Here is an 18,829-nt window from a genome sequence, read left to right on the forward strand (position 1 = left end):
AATAGAAATTTTTGTATTTTCTTCCAGTAGCTCACTTTAAAGACCATGAGGAAAATGATTTTTATCCTCTTTTTTTTTTTTTTTTTTTTTTTTTGTTTCTTTTGGTGTTTTCTTTCCCTGACTTTCTTTATCCTATTCTTGTGCCATGGTGTAGATGTAAGTGAAAGAAGTCAGAGAAGAAAAGGCTAGGTACTTTATCTCCTCCTAAAACCTATGACTGGATGCGAAAAAAGACGTTTGGGAATAAAGGAGTAGTATCTGGGAATGTAGATGTTTTCCCTTTACTTTATTTTCTCATATCTCCCCTCCATCAGACCTAGAGAGTAATGAGGAGAAATACAATGAAGAGAAGCTACCACAACCAGAAGTAGAAAGTTGATTTATTGCTCACCCTTTTTTTTAATATTCTCTGTTATACAGATTGAGCATCCCTAATCCAGAAGTTTAAGATCTGAAGTACTCCAAAATCCAAAACTTTTTGAGTGCTGACATGAAACAGTGATACCTTTGTTACACAAACTTTGTTTCATGCACAAAATTATTTAAAATGTTTTATAAAATTACCTTCAGGCTACGTGTATAAGGTGTATATGAAACATAAATGAATTTCGTGTTTAGACTTGTGTCACACCCTCAAGATACCTCATTATGTATATGCAGATATTCCAAAATCTGAAGCATTTCTGTCTAGTCCCAAGCACTTTGGATAAGAGATAATCAACCTGTATTGCTTTTCTGTTACATACTGTATCACCACTGTTATTCAATCCTGAAATTGTAGGAAAAAAAAAGAAAATGGTAGCCCCACAGTAATCCAGCAGTCAGGAGTACTGTTTTTATGCAAAAAAATAAAAATAAAATTTTCTAGTAACTCCTTTTGTTTATAAATCTTTTTTCATAAATATAAACGTAATTTGGGTTAAATAGCTTCTTCCTTTAGGTAGATGTCAACATTTTTGAATAGTATTCTACATCTTTCATTTGAAATTTTTATTAAAAGAAGATCTCAGGATACTCTAATTAAAGACATTTTTAGATTCAGTTTAGCAAAACATCTCACATTAACTATAGACCATTTAGTTCAAAACTCGACACTTATGTGCACATACAGTAGTAACACATTCATCGGGTGTCGGGCAGGTGAGAGTGGGGAGGAGGGAATGGGTATATTCACACCTAATAGGTGCGGTGCACACCGTCTGGAAGATGGACACGCTTGAAGCTCTGACTCGGGTGGGGCGAAGGCAATATATGTAACCTAAACATTTGTACCCCTGTGATATGCTGAAATTAAAAAAATAAAAAAAAAAACTCTAAGTGGTTTAATCCTATATTTGAACTCAGAGCGTGAACTCACTATGGTGCTGTAGGCACAAATGCTTTATTACAAAAGTTTTCTTTCCATAGAACTTTTGGGATGGGAGATGTTTATTATTTTAATGTGGTAGCACATTTAAAATTTTTTTCTAGTGTTCTTTTAATGACAGTATGTTAGTGATCATAATTAATCTTAAACTAGTTAATGCAAGTTATTTTCAGAAAGTGTAATCAAATAGGGAGCTAGAATTTCATTTAGGTAATGGGTTTCCTAACCACTATATTTTATTGCTGCCAAGACACAATATTTTTTAATATTTTAATATCTATGATATGGAAATATGTTTTCCAATTGAATATATTTGTATTTGTGCGTGTGTGTATACACGCACATGTGCCATGGGCATGTGTTTTGGTTTTGTCATGTGCCCATGTAGCTGATAATTCAGTCACATTGGTATAGTATACTCAGTATATTTTCTGATTGGCCAGTTTCCCTGGTGGTTGTTAATGGTCATTGCCCCATAGTAGTTGTTAAAATTTCAAATATCAGAAATCATTTAATTTTTTTCTTCACTTTCTAAATAGTAAATATTCTATTTTTAGGTTGGAAGCTTTCTTAGAATCTATAGCCTCCATACCAAACTTAAATCAGTGAATTCAGGGAACCAGACAACATTAAGTCTGGAGTTTCATCTTCATGGAGGTACCAGTTACGGTCGGGGAATCAGGGTCTTGCCAGAAAGTAACTCTGATGTGGATCAACTGAAAAGGTAAGCATTTTATATATCTATTTAGAAAATGTAAATATTTATTAAGCTTATTTCTAAGACAGTGTTGTTCCTGGGAGTCTGAAAACTTTCTTATTTGATCCTCATAGCCTTTTGTGCCATTCTGTATATTTTTTAATAAATGAGCCAAATGAAGCATACCAAATGATTGTATGTTCAAATAAATGTTAATATATAGTAGCAGAGCCAGGGTTATAATTGAAGTTTTCCAACAGTTAGAATCTACCTTGTACACTTATCACTCACTCATGCTCCTCTTCTACCACTGGCCTCACTCTCCAAGTACAGCAACACACAATGGAAACTGGACCTTAGCCAAACTTTTGGAAATTTGATATATGTGTAGGATTCCAAAAATACTTAATTCTGCCATGGAAAAATACATTCCTAAAGTGCCTCTGGTTAAATAGATAACAAAAGTGTTTTAGTGTGTTACATTTTTAAAAACTATTTTAAAACTTTTAGATGTGCCCAGAAAGTAAATCATATCTTAAATTTTGCTGTATTTTCAGTTCTTTTTTTCTTGAAATATTCCTAGGTACTGTGTGCAGAAACATTTTGACCAGTATTCTAGAAATAAAAAATCTACATTATCTTCAAAGAGAAGACATACTGTTTAGTAAATTGAAATAATTATTGTCTAAATTTTAATTTATTGAAATCAATATAACTTTGAAACCAATTAAGTTAGCTTTTGTTGTATTAAATTTTTTATCAGTTTCACTGATTTACACCTCATATTGTAATATATAGCAACACTGCATTTCTCTTCTTGAATCTAGAGTGAAATTGTTCTGACTCAATGTCATCCATTAATTCCCAACTTATTTTTGTTTCTAGTATTTCCTCATCCCACTCTTATTTCTTTCTAAACTCAGATTTTTAATTTGAGGGACCTTAGAACTCTCAGATAATCTGATGAAAGCTACAGACCCTTTACAGAAGAATGCATATGCACACAAAATTTTATATACAATTTCAGTGAATTTCTGGATTTTGTGACTAGAACTAAACTTACTATATTGACTTTGTTTTCTACAATTTGAAATTGTATTCTTTCAATTATAGGGCTTTAGAATCTGCAGATTTGACAGCCAATCAGCTTTCAGGTGGTATCTGTCAATCAGAACCTGAGGACAGCGTACCAAGTAAGAACAGTTTCTGACATTGACAGTTTAGTTCCTGCTGCATAAAAGAATTTTATCGTCATAATTCTCTTTTTCTCTTTCTCTCTCTCTCTTTTTTTAATTCATATATATTGTAAAGAGACATCCTAAATGTTTTGTCCTATACAAAAAGGTAAATGTGCTTCCTTCCTAAATTGTATAGTTACTTTTTTAAATTGGGGTAGTAATGATTACTTGATTACAAAATACATGTGTGTACACGTGTATTCATAAGAAAATCTGTATCAATTCTCTAGGCAACTATTTTGCTTGTCAGTTTCTAAAAAGAACAAAGGTTGTTTGTGCAGCTTTATTTCAAACAAACCAAATATTTTTTACTCATATGCATCTTAGATATATACATAGTTCTCAGTCTTTATTGAATTAATGAAGTGTCTAGTTATAAGATGTTAACAAACAGGGGGGTGTTTGTTTATATTATTGTCACCAAAGTGGTGACTATTCAAATCTGAACTTTAAAACTCTGAACGTGCAATATTTTTTTCTTTACCACTTACCTACTTGTACATTCTGGGACCTAAATCTAGGTCATATTTCTGTCTCACATTTTTTTTTAACAATCTAACTCGTACGCTAGTATTATCCAAAGAACCATTTCATTCTATACCGGTAATGATAAGCATGAAGATAAACATGTATTTCTTGGCAGGTACCTGTATGCTTTATTGTTTAACCCTGACAGCACTCCTATAATACGTATTATTTTCTCCCTTTTACAAAAGGAAAACTTAGATTTGGGCATCATATAATTTTCCCACAGTTACTTTGCTGTTAACTGACAGCAAAGCAAGACTAATTCACATCCAGGCTATTTGATATTTGATATATATTTTAAATTTATTTCCTCATTCTCTCTATCTTAAAACTCTGCTTACTAACATCTTGATGATAGCATTGTAGTCTGATATGTGATTACTTGAACTATCATTAGGAGGCCAGTTTAGGTCAATTGATGATCATTTGAAGATAGTACAATTTGTAATTACACTTTTTGCAATCTCTTTTCTCCTTTTAAAATGATTCTTTTATTATTTTTAAATTAGAAAGTAATACATGTCATAATACCAAGTTGAATAGCTTTTCCTGTGCCTTTATGCCCTACTCCCTGAGGTAAGGTTAACAGTTTAGCATGTGAGTCCTTCAATACCTTTGTGTTTATACAAATATATATTCTTATATACAAACATGACTTTTTCCTGTTTATTAAATTTTTACCAAAATGAAATGAAATCATACTATAATAGTTGCTTTTTTTTTTTTTTTTTCAGACAGAGTCTTGCTCTGTTGCTAGAGTACAGTACTCGGGACTAGAGTACAGTGGCATCCTCATAGTTCCCTGCATCCTCAGCTCCTGGGCTCAAGCAATCTTCCTGGCCTCAGCCTCTCCCAAGTAGCCGGAGTTATAGGCACACGCCACCATGCCTGGCTAATTTTTCTATTTTTTGTAGATAACAGGGTCTCGCTATGTTGCTCAGGCTGATCTTGAACTCCTGGCCTCAGGCAATCCTCTCACCTCAGCCTCCCAAAGTGCTAGGATTACAGGTGTGAGCCCTGTACCCAGCCACTTTCTTTAACAATATATCATAGACATCTTTCTAGGCTACTTCATATGGCTCAACACATTCTTTTAATAGTGACATAATATTTTGTAATATGGGTATAACACTATTTATTCAGCCATTCTCCATTTGATAGACAGGCTATTGCCAGTTTTTTGCTCTTATAAATAATGCTTTAATAAGCAAACTTAAACATTGTACTTCCATGCTTTTGTTTCTCAAAAATACAAACTCCTAAAAGTGGGGTTGATATATCCAAAGGTAGACACATATTTTAATAGATGTTGCCAGATTATTTACCCAAAAGGTCATAGGAATTTATATCCGAATAGCAATGTAGGACAATATACTTCCCTTACACCTTCACAGTATTAGAGGTTAACACTGTGTGTAATTTTTTTTTTTTTTACAATTTAGCAGTTAAAAGGTAGTTTCTTACTTAATTTTTCTTACTATTTGGACACTTGAAAATCTTATTATATATTTATCAGCTCTTTTTATTCCCTCTTTGGATTGTCTGCTTTTACCCTTTATCTGATTTTCTGTTGGATTCTTTATCTTTTTCTTATCAGTTTATGGGAGACCATGTATATGTTTTACACATATTTACTTATTTGAGTGATTTTAAGGTTTCTGCCATTGTTTACATTTCATGTTGGAATGGCAGATATTAATTAATAAATCAGATTCATTGAAATCATACCATGCCAGCTTGAGATATCCATTCAAGTTCTCTTTGCCTTGAATTCTTATGCCATTTGTTAGCAATGTTAAGGGAAAAGAACAAGTAATGCATACATTTCTGTATAATGCCCTATAAAATAAATTATAAAAATATAATATACCATTATATATAATAAAATATAAGCTAAAATAATTATAAAATGTAGATTTTTCAAGTCTTAAATTCTTCACTTTAGGAAGTATTTTGTAACCTTATTGCTATGATTACTACTTTTGCTTTCTTATTAAACTCCTGTTTTATGATGTTCATCAGGTCATTCTATTAAATTTCATAAGTTTGCTATTTTATCCTCTCCTTTAATTTCTTTCATGTTGTATTTTTCCAACATAATAAAACTTTTCAAATTTATGGAAAAGTTAGAACAATTGTACAGTGCACATTCACATACCCACCAGTTAGATTCTCCAATAAACACTTTACTCTGTCTGTTCTGTCACATGTGTCTCTCTATCCCTCCTTTGATCCATCAATTCATGTTAGTTTTTGATGCATTTCAAAGTAAGTTGTAGAGGCATCAGTACATTTCCTGAACACTTCAGTATGAACATAATTAACTAAAGTTTAGTTAATTTAGTAGTTATTTAGGATTATTTTTTTATTTTTGAGGAATATGCAAGGAAGTGGACAACTTACCATTTTAATGTATCATTCTATGAGTTTTGAGTAATGCATAAACATGTTGTAACCCAAATCCCTCTAGATTTGCCTGTTCTAGAAATTCAAAATAATGGAATTATATATTTGTACTCTTCTGTACATACTATGTTTTTGAGATTCATCCACATGATTGCATATATCAGTAGTTTGTTTTTTAATGCTTAGTTGTATGGTTTGAGGTGGACATTTTTCTTTTCAGTAGGAATTTCTAGTTCTTGTGGCACCATTTGTTTCTTGTTAGATGGCTTTGGTGTCTTTGTCAAAAAGCAAGTGAGGGGCTGGGCACAGTGACTCACACCTGTAATCCCAGCACTTTGGAAATGCCGAGGCAGAAGGAGCACTTGAGGCCACAAGTTTGAGACTAGCCTGGGCAACATGGCAAGACCCCATCTCTACAAAAAATTAAAAAAAAAATTAGCCAGGTTTGGTGGCAGCACCTGTAGTCCCAGCTTCTCCGGACTGAGCTGGGAGGATCACTTGAGCTGAGGAGTTCCAGGCTACAATGAGTTATGATTGTGCCACGGCACTCCAGCCTGGGTGACAGAGCAAGACTTTGTCTCTTAAAATTAAAAAAAAAAAAAAAAAAATACAGTGGGTATAAATGTGGGCTTATTTCAGAGCTTTCCATTCAGTGCTTGCTAGTATAGTGTGAAGTATGCATTTTTCCCCATACAAATTTCCAGTTGTTGCAGTGCCATTTGTTGACAAGAGTTTTGCTTTCCTTTTGAACTGCTTTGCTGCCTTTGTAAATAAAAAAAATCAAAAGACCATGTAAATGTGGGTTTATTTTTAGGCTCTCTGTTTAATTCTGTTTACTTGTCAGTCCTACGCCAGTGCTATATTGTCTTGGTTATTGTAGCTTTATAGTAAGTCTTGAAGTCATGTAATGTAAATCCTTCAACTTTGTGCTTCTTTTTCAAGATTTTATTCAGTATTCTAGATTTTTTGCATTTCCACATAAGTGATAGAATCTGCTTGTCAATTTCTACAATAAAGCCTCTGCTATTTTGATTAGACTTGTGCTGAATCTATAGGTTAATCTGGGGAGAATTGATACCTTACCAATAGTGAGCCTTCTAAAACATGAATATGACATCTCACTGTTTATTTACATTTTCTTCAGTTTCTCTCAGCAATACTTTGTAGTTTTCAGTTCCATATTTAATTTTTAGTGGACTTAAAAGTTATAATTCTTTTTTCTTCTGCTTCTTGTAGGCTCCGGATCAGTATCATTATATGAGGTAGAAAGATGTCAACAGCTATCTGCTACAAGTAAGACTGTGTATCATTTTTAAGATACAGGCACAATAATTGAGCATAATAAAGTTTGTCCTTACACTTACCAACTAATCCATTCCTATCTAAGAGTGAGAACAGATATCCATGCGGGCAAAAATACATCCATATTTAACTGTCTTTCCTCGTCCTGTACTGGAATAAAATGGAACCCATAAAGATACATAACTTCACATTGAATACATACTTTAAGACACATATCTCTAAGATTTATAAAAGATATCATTTTATTATTTAACAATACAATATATTTTTAGTTCTAGGATATAAAATATATTCTATGACATTACTTTTAATCAATTCACATGATGCATTTAACAGTGCACCATAAAGCAGTGGTCCCCATCCTTTTTGGCACCAGGGACCATTTTCGTGGAAGATAATTTTTCCATGGACCAGGAGGTAGGGGGTGATTTGGGGATGATTCAAGTGCATTATATTTATTGTATACTTTATTTCTATTATATTGTAATATATAATGAAATATATATGGGGTCCCCACCATAAGTTGGGGACCCCTGCCATAAAGGATCTCCTTACAACATGTCCCAAACTTTAATTTAATGTTAACAATGCTAATATATCTATTACATAACCTCCTTCTGTTATTTCAGTTAAGATAAAAAAAAATTTTTTTTCAGAAAAATATTTTTAAGCACATGTCTATTAAATAATGTATTATTGTAAAAATACAAGTTTCTCATATGGAGAAAGGAGATGCAAATGTAGAATGGGAGAAGGCTAGATGAAAGCTTGTGGTATTGGAGGTACCATAATGTAATAATGGTTTTATAGATAGATATGGAAATATATACAGATGTGTGTATGTATATATACTACATATATAAATTCACACACATACATAATCATGCATATATAGGTGCATATGTGTGTATGTGTATGTTTGTATTGGTGTGAACGTGTATTCATGTATACCCTATCTCTGTCAATGAAAAGACATAGAGGCAGTGGCACTCTAGTTGCAATAAGCACACCTAGTGCACAGATCTTGGATTATAAATAGTATTTCTCCCTAAAAGGAATCAGCATTCCTTGGAGAAATAGCAGATTCCAGGACTAGGCCAGGGAAATTACAGGATTAGTCTGGAACATCTTGTAGTGCCAGAAAGTAAATAAGTTCTCAGTTAGTGATGGAGCATGACAAATGGCATATGATAAACCATGTCAAACCTGGGACAATTTGAGCATCAAAATAAATATTAGTGGTGGATTAGAAATCATTGAATAAAGTAGGAGGACATGAGTCCATGTTGATAATAAACGAAAGAAAAATAAATAAATGGGGTTGAATGGAAATCTCTTCCTTAAAATAGAATGGCAACTAATAAAAGGAGTGGTGAAATTAGAAAAAAAAAAAATCACCATTTTGTAAGCATGATAGTAATTGTTGATTTAGTCGTGAATCAGTGGATTGTGAACTATCAAAATCCTAAATGTTTGATGAAGAATGGGATATTTTACCTTTTCCCAAGCACCTTCTTATTAATTACAAGGGGGAAATAGTAAGTTTATAGTAGAGAAACCTGTTGGGCACCACCTAAACCAGCTGAACCAGGTTAGATCCACAGTAATGCAAACACTGAAGTTACGTGACTCTTGATGTGATGAGAAGCACACAATACCACTTATGTAGCATTCCTGCCAAAAATTCATAACCTGAACCTGAGCATGAGGAAAAATCAGACACACCCAAATTTATGTTTATACTATAAAATAAATGGCCTGTACTCCTCCAATATATCAATGTCATAAAAGACAAAGAAAAGCCAAGGAGCCATTCCACATAAAAGAAGTCCAAAAAGACATGAAAAATAAATGTAATGCAGATCCAGGATTGGATCCTGGACCCAAAAAGAAAGTGCTTACAAGAACATTTTGGGGACAATTGGAGAAACTTGAGTACTGTCTATTGATTTGACAAATGTTCTGATGTTGAAAATTGCACTGTACTTATGTAAGTAAAATGTTTTCATGTGAAATGTGCACTGTAGTATTTAGGGGAAGGGGATATAATATGTGGAAATTATTCTCCAATGATTCAATAACATATATATGGAGGAAGACAGAGATAAAAACAGACACAAGACAACAGTAAAGGTGCCAAAATGTTAACAATTGGTGAATCTTGGTGAAAGCTGCACAGAAGATGTTTGTATTATTTTGCAATTTATTTTTAAGTTTGAAAGTATTTTTAAATAAGAAGTTAATTTTATCTTAAAATGTGAGTTTGAAGTAATTGCTGCTATCACTGTGTAGCATTTTACACAAAATTGATGAGGTCTGCCTATGATCTTTGTACAAAAAAAAAAAAAAGAAGAAGAAAAATGTTCCACTGTAAACCCTTGGCCACTTGCTCCTTGAAGGAAAATTAATTCAATGAGAGTTTAGTAGGATTAAAGCTAAGTACAGAAAGGAATTGTCCTGAACGTCAAGGTTCATGAGGTACAGTTTATCAGTACCTTATCAGTTCCATTTTCTAAAACGCAGGAAAGTGTTAACCTAGAATGTATAGCAAGCAAGTCTGTTATCTTAAGCTAAGGGTCAGCAGCAATTTTATACTTATCCCAGTATAAACTGACCACTACAATCCCAGGCCTTCTGTCCACAATTAGCTGAGGAGACCTATTTTACCCATTTCCCAGGCAATTGCCCCTAATGCTTTTTTATTTCAAAATATTAAGGGGGTATAAATGTTTGCCTTTTCTTTTTCCAGTATATCTCTAATTTCTCCTCCTTTCCTTCCCCCTCCTCCTTTTCTCCTTCCTGCCACCAGCCCTAAACTTTCCTTTCTCCACTACTCCACCACCACTGTGAGAGTCAGATTACCCCTAATGTCCTCGTTTCAAACAACGTGATTCTGTAAATGATAGTTCAGTAAAGAGCCACTAATTCGAAATATCAGGGAGAGAAACCTAACAAATGTCTAGCAAATGTTTTGTGTTACCTTTTTTGTAGCAAATACCAATTAGAACTTAAGTTGTTGACTATCAGAGATGTCTAAGAGATCAGTATTTTCTTAATATTTTTATGAGTAGTATATTAATTTCTTGGTTAAATAAATCTTACTGTTTTCCCTAAGTTATCCAGGAGATCCCCATTATTAGTCCCATACAAAAATAATTTTTTAAACATTTAACAGATAACTTAATTCTTTCTTGCCCAAATTATCCAACATTTATTCAGTAGACATTTGTTGAGTACCTACTGTGTGCCTGGCACTATGCTAGCAGGCCTTCAGTGGACATCAGGGAATAAAGGCATAACTCTTGCTTTCATGTAGTTGACAGTTAATAGAGCTTAAATTAAACAGATTTGATAGTATGTATTTGGTTCGGGGGAATATGTGTCATGAATATACTTATAATTCTTGTGATTATTCTGATTAATATAAAAATTCTTTACAGTACTTACAGATCATCAATATTTAGAGAAAACACCACTATGTGCTATTTTGAAACAAAAAGCTCCTCAACAGTATCGTATCCGAGCAAAATTGAGGTCATATAAACCCAGAAAACTCTTTCAGTCTGTTAAACTTCGTTGTCCTAAATGTCATTCACTGTAAGTATTTTCCATAATAAAACAGAAATTTTCATTTCACATATTTGTATCTGTTCTTGTACATATATATAATTTTAAGTCCTAGGAAAAAGTAAATTGTGATTTTTTTTTTATACATTTTGAAAGAATGGTAATGTTTTCAAGGGAAACTGCTAAATTCTGAGAGGGTAAATCCTTCTGATTCTTTCTTAATAATAATAAATAAAAGTGGGTGCTATTTTCAGATCTGGAATTCAGCTTAGTAGCTCTGATAAATGCAAATGAGAAATAATTATAAATGTATTTGGAGAGACATTCTCATAAATCACAAAATTATCTGCTTAAATATAAACTTTTATTAACTGAATTTTTGAAAAGAATTCTAATTAGTTAAGTAATACAGAAAGCCTCGTTGGAAATATTTCTGTCTTGGTTAATAACTACAATATAATAAATATAATTTAAATTTTCTTTTATAACTGAGAATTTTTCAGTGCCTTTATTCTAAACATCAATTATTATATAAACATATAAGTAAATTTATAGAACTGTTTTATATCTTATTACTATATTATCAGCATAAAACATACTCTGAAAATTATTTTTAATCCCTGCTCATCTTTTTAATATAATTTGCCTATCTTTCCCCTAAATGTATAAAATGATGTTTTGGAAAATATAGGTAATTGTTAGATATGTGCATTTGGATACCATAAATCAAGTTTTCATTGTAATGTGCTACAGTGTGTAAATACATATATACACACACTCATTATTATATATTTGTGTGTTTATATATTGTTTGTGAATGTCTGTGTACATTGATATACATATATTTTTCTCTCCAAATTTCAAGGGTAATACTGTTTGGAGAGATTTTTGAAAGGATTTTAGGTAATTCTTGAAGTTTTATCGAATTTGGTTCATTGAATTATATAAAATCATATAGCTTTATAAAATAAAACCACCCCTTATGATCATTTTTTAAACAAATAAGGAAATATCTCAGAGGAAGTTAATACAGACTCCCTAAGGTTACATAGCTAGTTGGTGACCAACAGGACAAGGACATATACTTTTGATTCCAAATGATACCATTTCTACTAAATGATACTTAACCGTGTGACTTTTAAAAATTATTAATTATTAAAGGGAGGCCAGGTGTTATGGCTCATGCCTATAATCCCAGCACTTTGGGAGGCTGAGGTGGGAGGATCACTTGAGCCCAGGAGTTCAAGACCAGTCTGGGCATCATAGCAAGACCCCATCTCTACAAAAACTTAAAGACAAATTTTTAAAGGGAATTGAAAGTAATATTGGTTTAACATATGTGCCCTTATACCTAAATAGTAAGTGGATATTTAAGTGAAGTGAAGACAGGGAGCTACTGTACTTTTTTCTCCCACTGGAAAATTTAACATTCCTTTCAGAAGAGAAAAAATTTGTACTAGAAGTAATTATAATGTCCATGTATGGTATCACAAAACCAGGCATGGAAATTGCCAGTGGTTAATGTAATTATTATATGGATGTACTTAGCCATAAAATATTAATATTTATCTATTGAGTAAAAGTTATTTAATCTGTGAAGTGAATTATCTCCATAATTTAAGGAAAAGTAGCTGACTCATCTGCATGTAAAAATGATATCTTTTAAATAAATAATTTGTTAAATTGGAATTTTCAAGCTTATACCAAAATTGTTTTCTGTTATTTCATTATCAATGATTTTAGGAAAGAAGTTCCACATGAGGGCAGTTTGGATATGATTTTGCAAGATGGTGCAGCTAAAACCCCAGATATCAAACTACAAAATACATCATTATATGATTCAAGAATCTGGACCACAGAAGATCAAGGAGGACGAAAAGTAGCTGTTCATTTTGTGAGAAATGATGGTATTCTCCCACTTTCAAATGAATGTCTAATTTTGATAGAAGGTAGGATATTTAAGTCACTGTTTTGTTACAATACTGCTTTTGCATATTTTCTCTAATTAACTATGGTTAAATATATTTTACAGGCAACCTAGCACATATAAAGCAAAACTAGTGTGAATTTAAATTTCATAAAATGTAATGAATATGTATATATTAGCTAGATTCAAATATATGGAATATATACATATACTTAAATTTTTCTGAATTACATTTTGAAATTATACATTAAACTCAAGTGTTTACATTTACCCATCTTGTTGGATTCCTGCATATTATTTTGTCAACTCTGCACTGATTATCTAGTTGAGTAATAATGAAGAGGCTGATTGCTTTTTACAGTTGCTGTTTTCTTGGCCTCTAGATGTCGCTGTTGTTTCATAAAAATAGAGTGAAAATATCTATTGATATCTAAATCAAGGAAGGAAACATTGAAACAAGTAAAAATAGCTTGACAAATTTTAAAAGAATCAAATTTATCATGTCTATTTTTTCATTTCTTTTATATTTTGTTTTAATTTTTTATTTAATATTTATCTAATATGTGTACTATACATTTTTTTATGCCAAATTTAAAGTTTCATTGTTTTCCTTGAGGCTTTTCTTCCTTCATAAACTTTTATAATTAAAGAAAAACATCATCTTTAATTTGCATAAGAGGAATTGTTTTATTTTATAAATGAACTTATCTTTATTATAATGTATTACCATTTTTATTGCTGACATTTCTAAAGATTGGTGTTGTTTTCATGAACATATCTCTTATATTAAATATAATTAAAATGTGACAGAAACTACTCTAATTGATTTCTATTAATATGTATCCATTTAATCATCACAACAAATCTTGCCCTCTTTCTAGTAAAGTTACACTAGTATGTATATGTTTTAGTAGCATATGAGATTTCCTATTCTTCTAGATTTACTAACACATACCACTGCTTTTAAAATTTTGGCATATTATTAGGGTTCTTTAAGAGAAACAGAGTCCATAGGATAAATAAATATATATAGAGAGAGATATATCTTTTTATATGTGTGTGTATAGAGAGAGATTTGTTATTAGAAATTGCGTGTGCAGTGTCTGGGGGATGGACACACTTGAAACTCTGACTGGGGGGGGAGCAAGGGCAATATACATAACCTCAACATTTGTACCCCCGTAATATGCTGAAATTAAAAGAAAAAGAAAGAAAGAAAGAAATTGGATCATCTGATTATGGAAGCTGACGAGTTCCAAGATCTTGAGAGTGATTCGGAAAGCTGTAGACCCAGGAGAGCCAATGATGTCGTTCCAGTCTGAAGGCTGACAGGCTTAAGACCCAGAAGAAGCCGATGTACCAGGTCAAAGTCGGGAGGAATTCTCACTCAGTCAGAGGAAGGTCAGCCTGTATGATTAGGGTCTTCGGCTGATTGAATGAGGCCCACCCACATTTGGGGGAGCAATCTGTCTTGCTCAGTCTACCGATTTAAATGTTAATCACCCAAAAACACCCTAACAGAAACACCCAGAATAATGTTTGACCAAATATGTGGATACTCCATGGCCCAGTCAAATAGACACATAAAATTAACCATTACACGTGCCCATCACTTTAATGCATGAAATGTATCTTATTCCATTAGCAATATTTCAATCTGTACTAGGGCATAGATATAAAGGAAAAATATAATAAAAACACAGAGACATAAAAGAAGGGAGTAAGACTGTTATCATTCATATTGGTTCCAGGACACCCCACAGATTTTCCGCAGATGTTCAAGTGGCTTATATAAAATGGTGTAGTATTTGCATATAACCTATGCACATCCTCCTCTATACTGTAAATCAGCGATCCCCAACCTTTTTGGCACCAGGGACCAGTTTCCTGGAGCAGCTGTAAATACATAAATATACTCACTGGTTTGCCACTCACCTCCTGCTGTGCGGTATCCCAGTTCCTAAGTTTCACAGAAGACAGTTTTTTCCATGGAGGGAACGGGGTAGGTGGTGGAGCTCTGAGGCCCAGTCCCTGATAGGTCACGGACCAACTCCAGCTTTAAATCATCTCTAGATTACTTAAAATTCCTAGTACAATGTAAATGTTATGTAAATAGTTGTAATACTATATTGGTTTTTTAATTTGTATTATTCTTATGGCTCCCTATAGACAGCATACCTGTTTATTTTAATCTACATATCTTAAGCACCTAGCATGGTAAACCTGGCATTTAGCTAGCTCTCAGTAAATACTTATTAAATAAATAAATACATCTAGAGTGATAACTTTACCTTACAGAGCTTTTAATAAAAGTCAAATGAGAGTTTATGTAAAACTTTCAGAATATAACATAGGAGAAAAATCTACATAATTTAGATATTAATGACTTTGTAAATACAACATGAAAGGCATGATCCAGGAAACAAATAATTGTTAAGCTGTTAATAAATAATTGTTAAGCAATTTCATTAAAATTAGAAACTTCTTTGAGAAAGACACTCTCAAGAGAATGAGAAGACAAGCCACAGATTGGGAGAAAATATTTTCAAAAGACACATCTAATAAAAGATTGTTATTCTTAATATGCAAAGAACTCTTAAAACTCAATGAAAAGAAAACAACCAATCCAATTTAAAAATGGACAAAAGATCTGAACAGACCTCTCACCAAAGAAGATATAGAGATAACAACTAAGCATGTGAAAAGATGTTCATCATATGTCATTAGGAAATTACAAATTAAAACAATAAATGAGATACTACTACCAACCTATAAGAATGGCCAAAATCCAGAACACTGACAACACTAAGTGCTGACAAGGATGTGAAACAACAGGAAATCTCAGTGACTGCTGGTGGGAATGCAAAATGGTACAACCACTTTGGAATACAGTTCAGCAGTTTCTGACTAAACATACTTGTACGTATGATTCAACAGTCTCACTTTCTTCATATTTACCCAAAGAAGTTGAAAATTATGTCCACACAAAACCTGTACATGAATGTTTATAGCAGCTTTATTCATAATTGCCAAAACTTAGAAGCAGCCAAGATGTTCTTCAGTAGGTGAATGGGTAAATAAACTGTGGTACATCCAGACAATGGAATATTATTCAGCACTAAAAAGAAATGAGTTATCAATCCATGAAAGAACATGGAGGAACTTTAAATGCATATTACTAATTGAAAGAAGCCAATCTGAAAAGGCTACATAATATATGATTCCAACTATATGATATTCTGGAAAAGGCAAAACTATGGAGACAGGTAAAAGATTAGTGGTTTCCAGGGGTTAGATGGAGCAGGGTGAGGGAGAAAGGAATAGGTGGAATACAGAGGATTTTTAGGTCAGTGAAAATACTCTGTATGATACTATCATGATGGATCCAGGTAATTTTACATATGTCCAAACACATAGAATATACAATATCAAAAGGGAATTCTAATGTAAACTGTGGACTTTGAATGATTATAATGTGTTAGTATAGGTTCATCATTTTTGAAAAATGTACTACTATGGTGGAGGATGTTGATACTGATGGAGGCTCTTCATGTGTGGGAGCAGGAGGTAGGTATGTGGGATATCTCTGTACATTCTTCTTAATTTTGCTGTGAACTTAAAATTGCTCTAAAAATGAAGTATTAAAAAAAACATTTAGTGTCTGGGCACGGTGGCTCATGCCTGTAATCCCAGCACTCTGGGAGGCCGAGGCAGGAGGATAACTTGAGGTCAAGAGTTCAAGACCAGCCTGAGCAAGAATGAGACCACTTATCTACTAAAAATATAAAAATTAGCTGGGTGTGGTGGCATGTGCCTGTGGTCCCAGCTACTCTGGAAGCTGAGGCAGGAGAATCTCTTGAGCCCAGGAGTTTGAGGTTGCTGTGAGCTTGGCTGATGCCATGGCACGCTAGCCCAGGTGACAGAGCGAGACTCTGTCTCAAAAAAAAAAAAAAACTAAGGAGGTCTGAATAAAGAATAAACTTTAGGGGAGGAGGGGGAAAAAATTTAGTAAGTGTGCCACTCTGGTACAAGATGTTGATAGTGGGGGAGTCTGGATGGGACGGCAGGAGGTGTATGAGAACTCTCTATACCTCTGCTCAGTTTTGCTGTGAACCTAAAACTGCTCTAAAAAATAAAGTCTATTTTAAAAAGAAAAGAAAAAATGGTAGTGTTATGAAAGCACTTTGAAATGTAAAAGGGATATAAGAATGTAAGCTCTTTTTAGTTTATATTTCTAAGTATTATAACCTGAGCCAGGGGCTATAATCTAACTGCAGTATGGCACTGCTCTGCTTAGGAACTTTCAAAATCAAAAGCTGACTTGGACTTAGAGATGAACCAAAGAAAACTGCATGACTATAAAGTCATTTTTAGAATACAAGGACCTCCAACAACATCCACTGATAGTCATGCCAAGTTATTGGATTCATCTAATGCAGCTGACACTATTTTATTGTGACCTATAGTCTATATAGACTATGCAGACCATCGTTTACGTTCGAATTCACTCCTGTGTTTTACAGTTCTTTAGGCTTTGACAAATTCAGGATATAATGTACCTACCGTTACAATCTCATACAGAACAGTTTCACTGCCCTAAATATCTCCTGTACTCCACCTAGTCATCCTTGTCCTTCTTCACCTTTTCCAGAACGTTCAGATTTTCTTCTTTGTTATTTCTAGAAGTTCTAGAATGTACATTTTACATTTAGAGTTGTAATACATTTTCAGTTAATTTTTGTGAACAATGTAAGTTCTGTGTCTAGATTTATTGCCTTACAAATGAATGTCCAGTTTTCCAGTACCATTTGTTGAAAAGACTGTCCCTTCTCCATTAAATTGCCTTTGCTCCTTTGTCAAAGATGGGTTGACTCTATGTGGATCTGTTTCTGTGTTCACTATTCTGTTTTGATCTATTTATCCACTCTTTTGCCAATACCACACTGTCTTCATTATTAAAGCTTTATAGTAAGTCTTGAAGTAGTGTAGTGTCAGTCCTCAAATGTTGTTCTTTTTCTTCAATATTGTGTTGACTATTGTGCATCTTTTGCCTTTTTCATGTAAACTTTAGAGTCAGTTTGTCAATAACCAAATTTAGCTTCCTGGGATTTTGATTAGGATTGCCTCATATAGATCAAGATGAACTTAGATCTAACTGCAGTGTGATATAGCAGAAAGGTGGTTTCCTGAAGGTGGGAACCAGGTAAAATGCCACACAGCTCTCTATTCTTGCCAAGATTCAGACTATTTTCTGGAATGAACACTGCCAGGAATGTTGCAAGCTGCTGGTAATTACTAGAGTTCTGAAAAAGTTTATTTTGACAATTTTGTTCATGTTCTTACTGGTTTATGGAAAAGTATATTTTTAGAGATCCTTACTCTACTATGCCAGAAGGGTGTCTCCCTCCAAACTAAATGTTAACATTACAAATTCTGCCCAAATTTTAGTAAATACACAGAGGTATTTTTTTTTAATCATATTCTCTTTCCCTAGAGAGAGGAAGCATTATCAATTTAAGTGAAAAATACACTGGAAAAGGTATCAGTAGGTTTGAGTTTCAAAGACTACATTGCTTTCTAATAACAGTGCACCATTGGGCAATACTTCTCAGCCAACCTGATGGTTTGAATGCTTACCCTGTCATAGAATTAGGGGAAGTATGATGATTTTTCCAGTAAAAACACTACTCCCAATGAACAGACACTACATGTGAGTTAGTATTACTTGAAACTACTATTTGTATCTATATTTAAATTTAATGTTGACCTGAAAGTTTAAAAGATTTATTTCAAACTCA

At 33.1% G+C, this 18,829-nt stretch overlaps 1 protein-coding gene across 4 annotated transcripts in view; it reads left to right on the top strand.

Moving 5' to 3' along the window:
• POT1 (protection of telomeres 1) overlaps positions 1-18,829 on the top strand; it is an 89,922-nt gene that overhangs the window by 36,983 nt on the left and 34,110 nt on the right. For all 4 annotated transcript variants that reach the window (XM_045564381.1, XM_045564384.1, XM_045564383.1 and 1 more), the window contains exons 9-13: positions 1,924-2,090; positions 3,177-3,256; positions 7,472-7,528; positions 10,978-11,134; positions 12,848-13,053. In XM_045564381.1, coding sequence (XP_045420337.1) covers positions 1,924-2,090; positions 3,177-3,256; positions 7,472-7,528; positions 10,978-11,134; positions 12,848-13,053 — 667 coding nt within the window. The remainder of the gene's footprint in view (positions 1-1,923; positions 2,091-3,176; positions 3,257-7,471; positions 7,529-10,977; positions 11,135-12,847; positions 13,054-18,829) is intronic.

Source organism: Lemur catta, chromosome 11, assembly GCF_020740605.2.
Source record: "Lemur catta isolate mLemCat1 chromosome 11, mLemCat1.pri, whole genome shotgun sequence".
NCBI lineage: Eukaryota > Metazoa > Chordata > Mammalia > Primates > Lemuridae > Lemur > Lemur catta.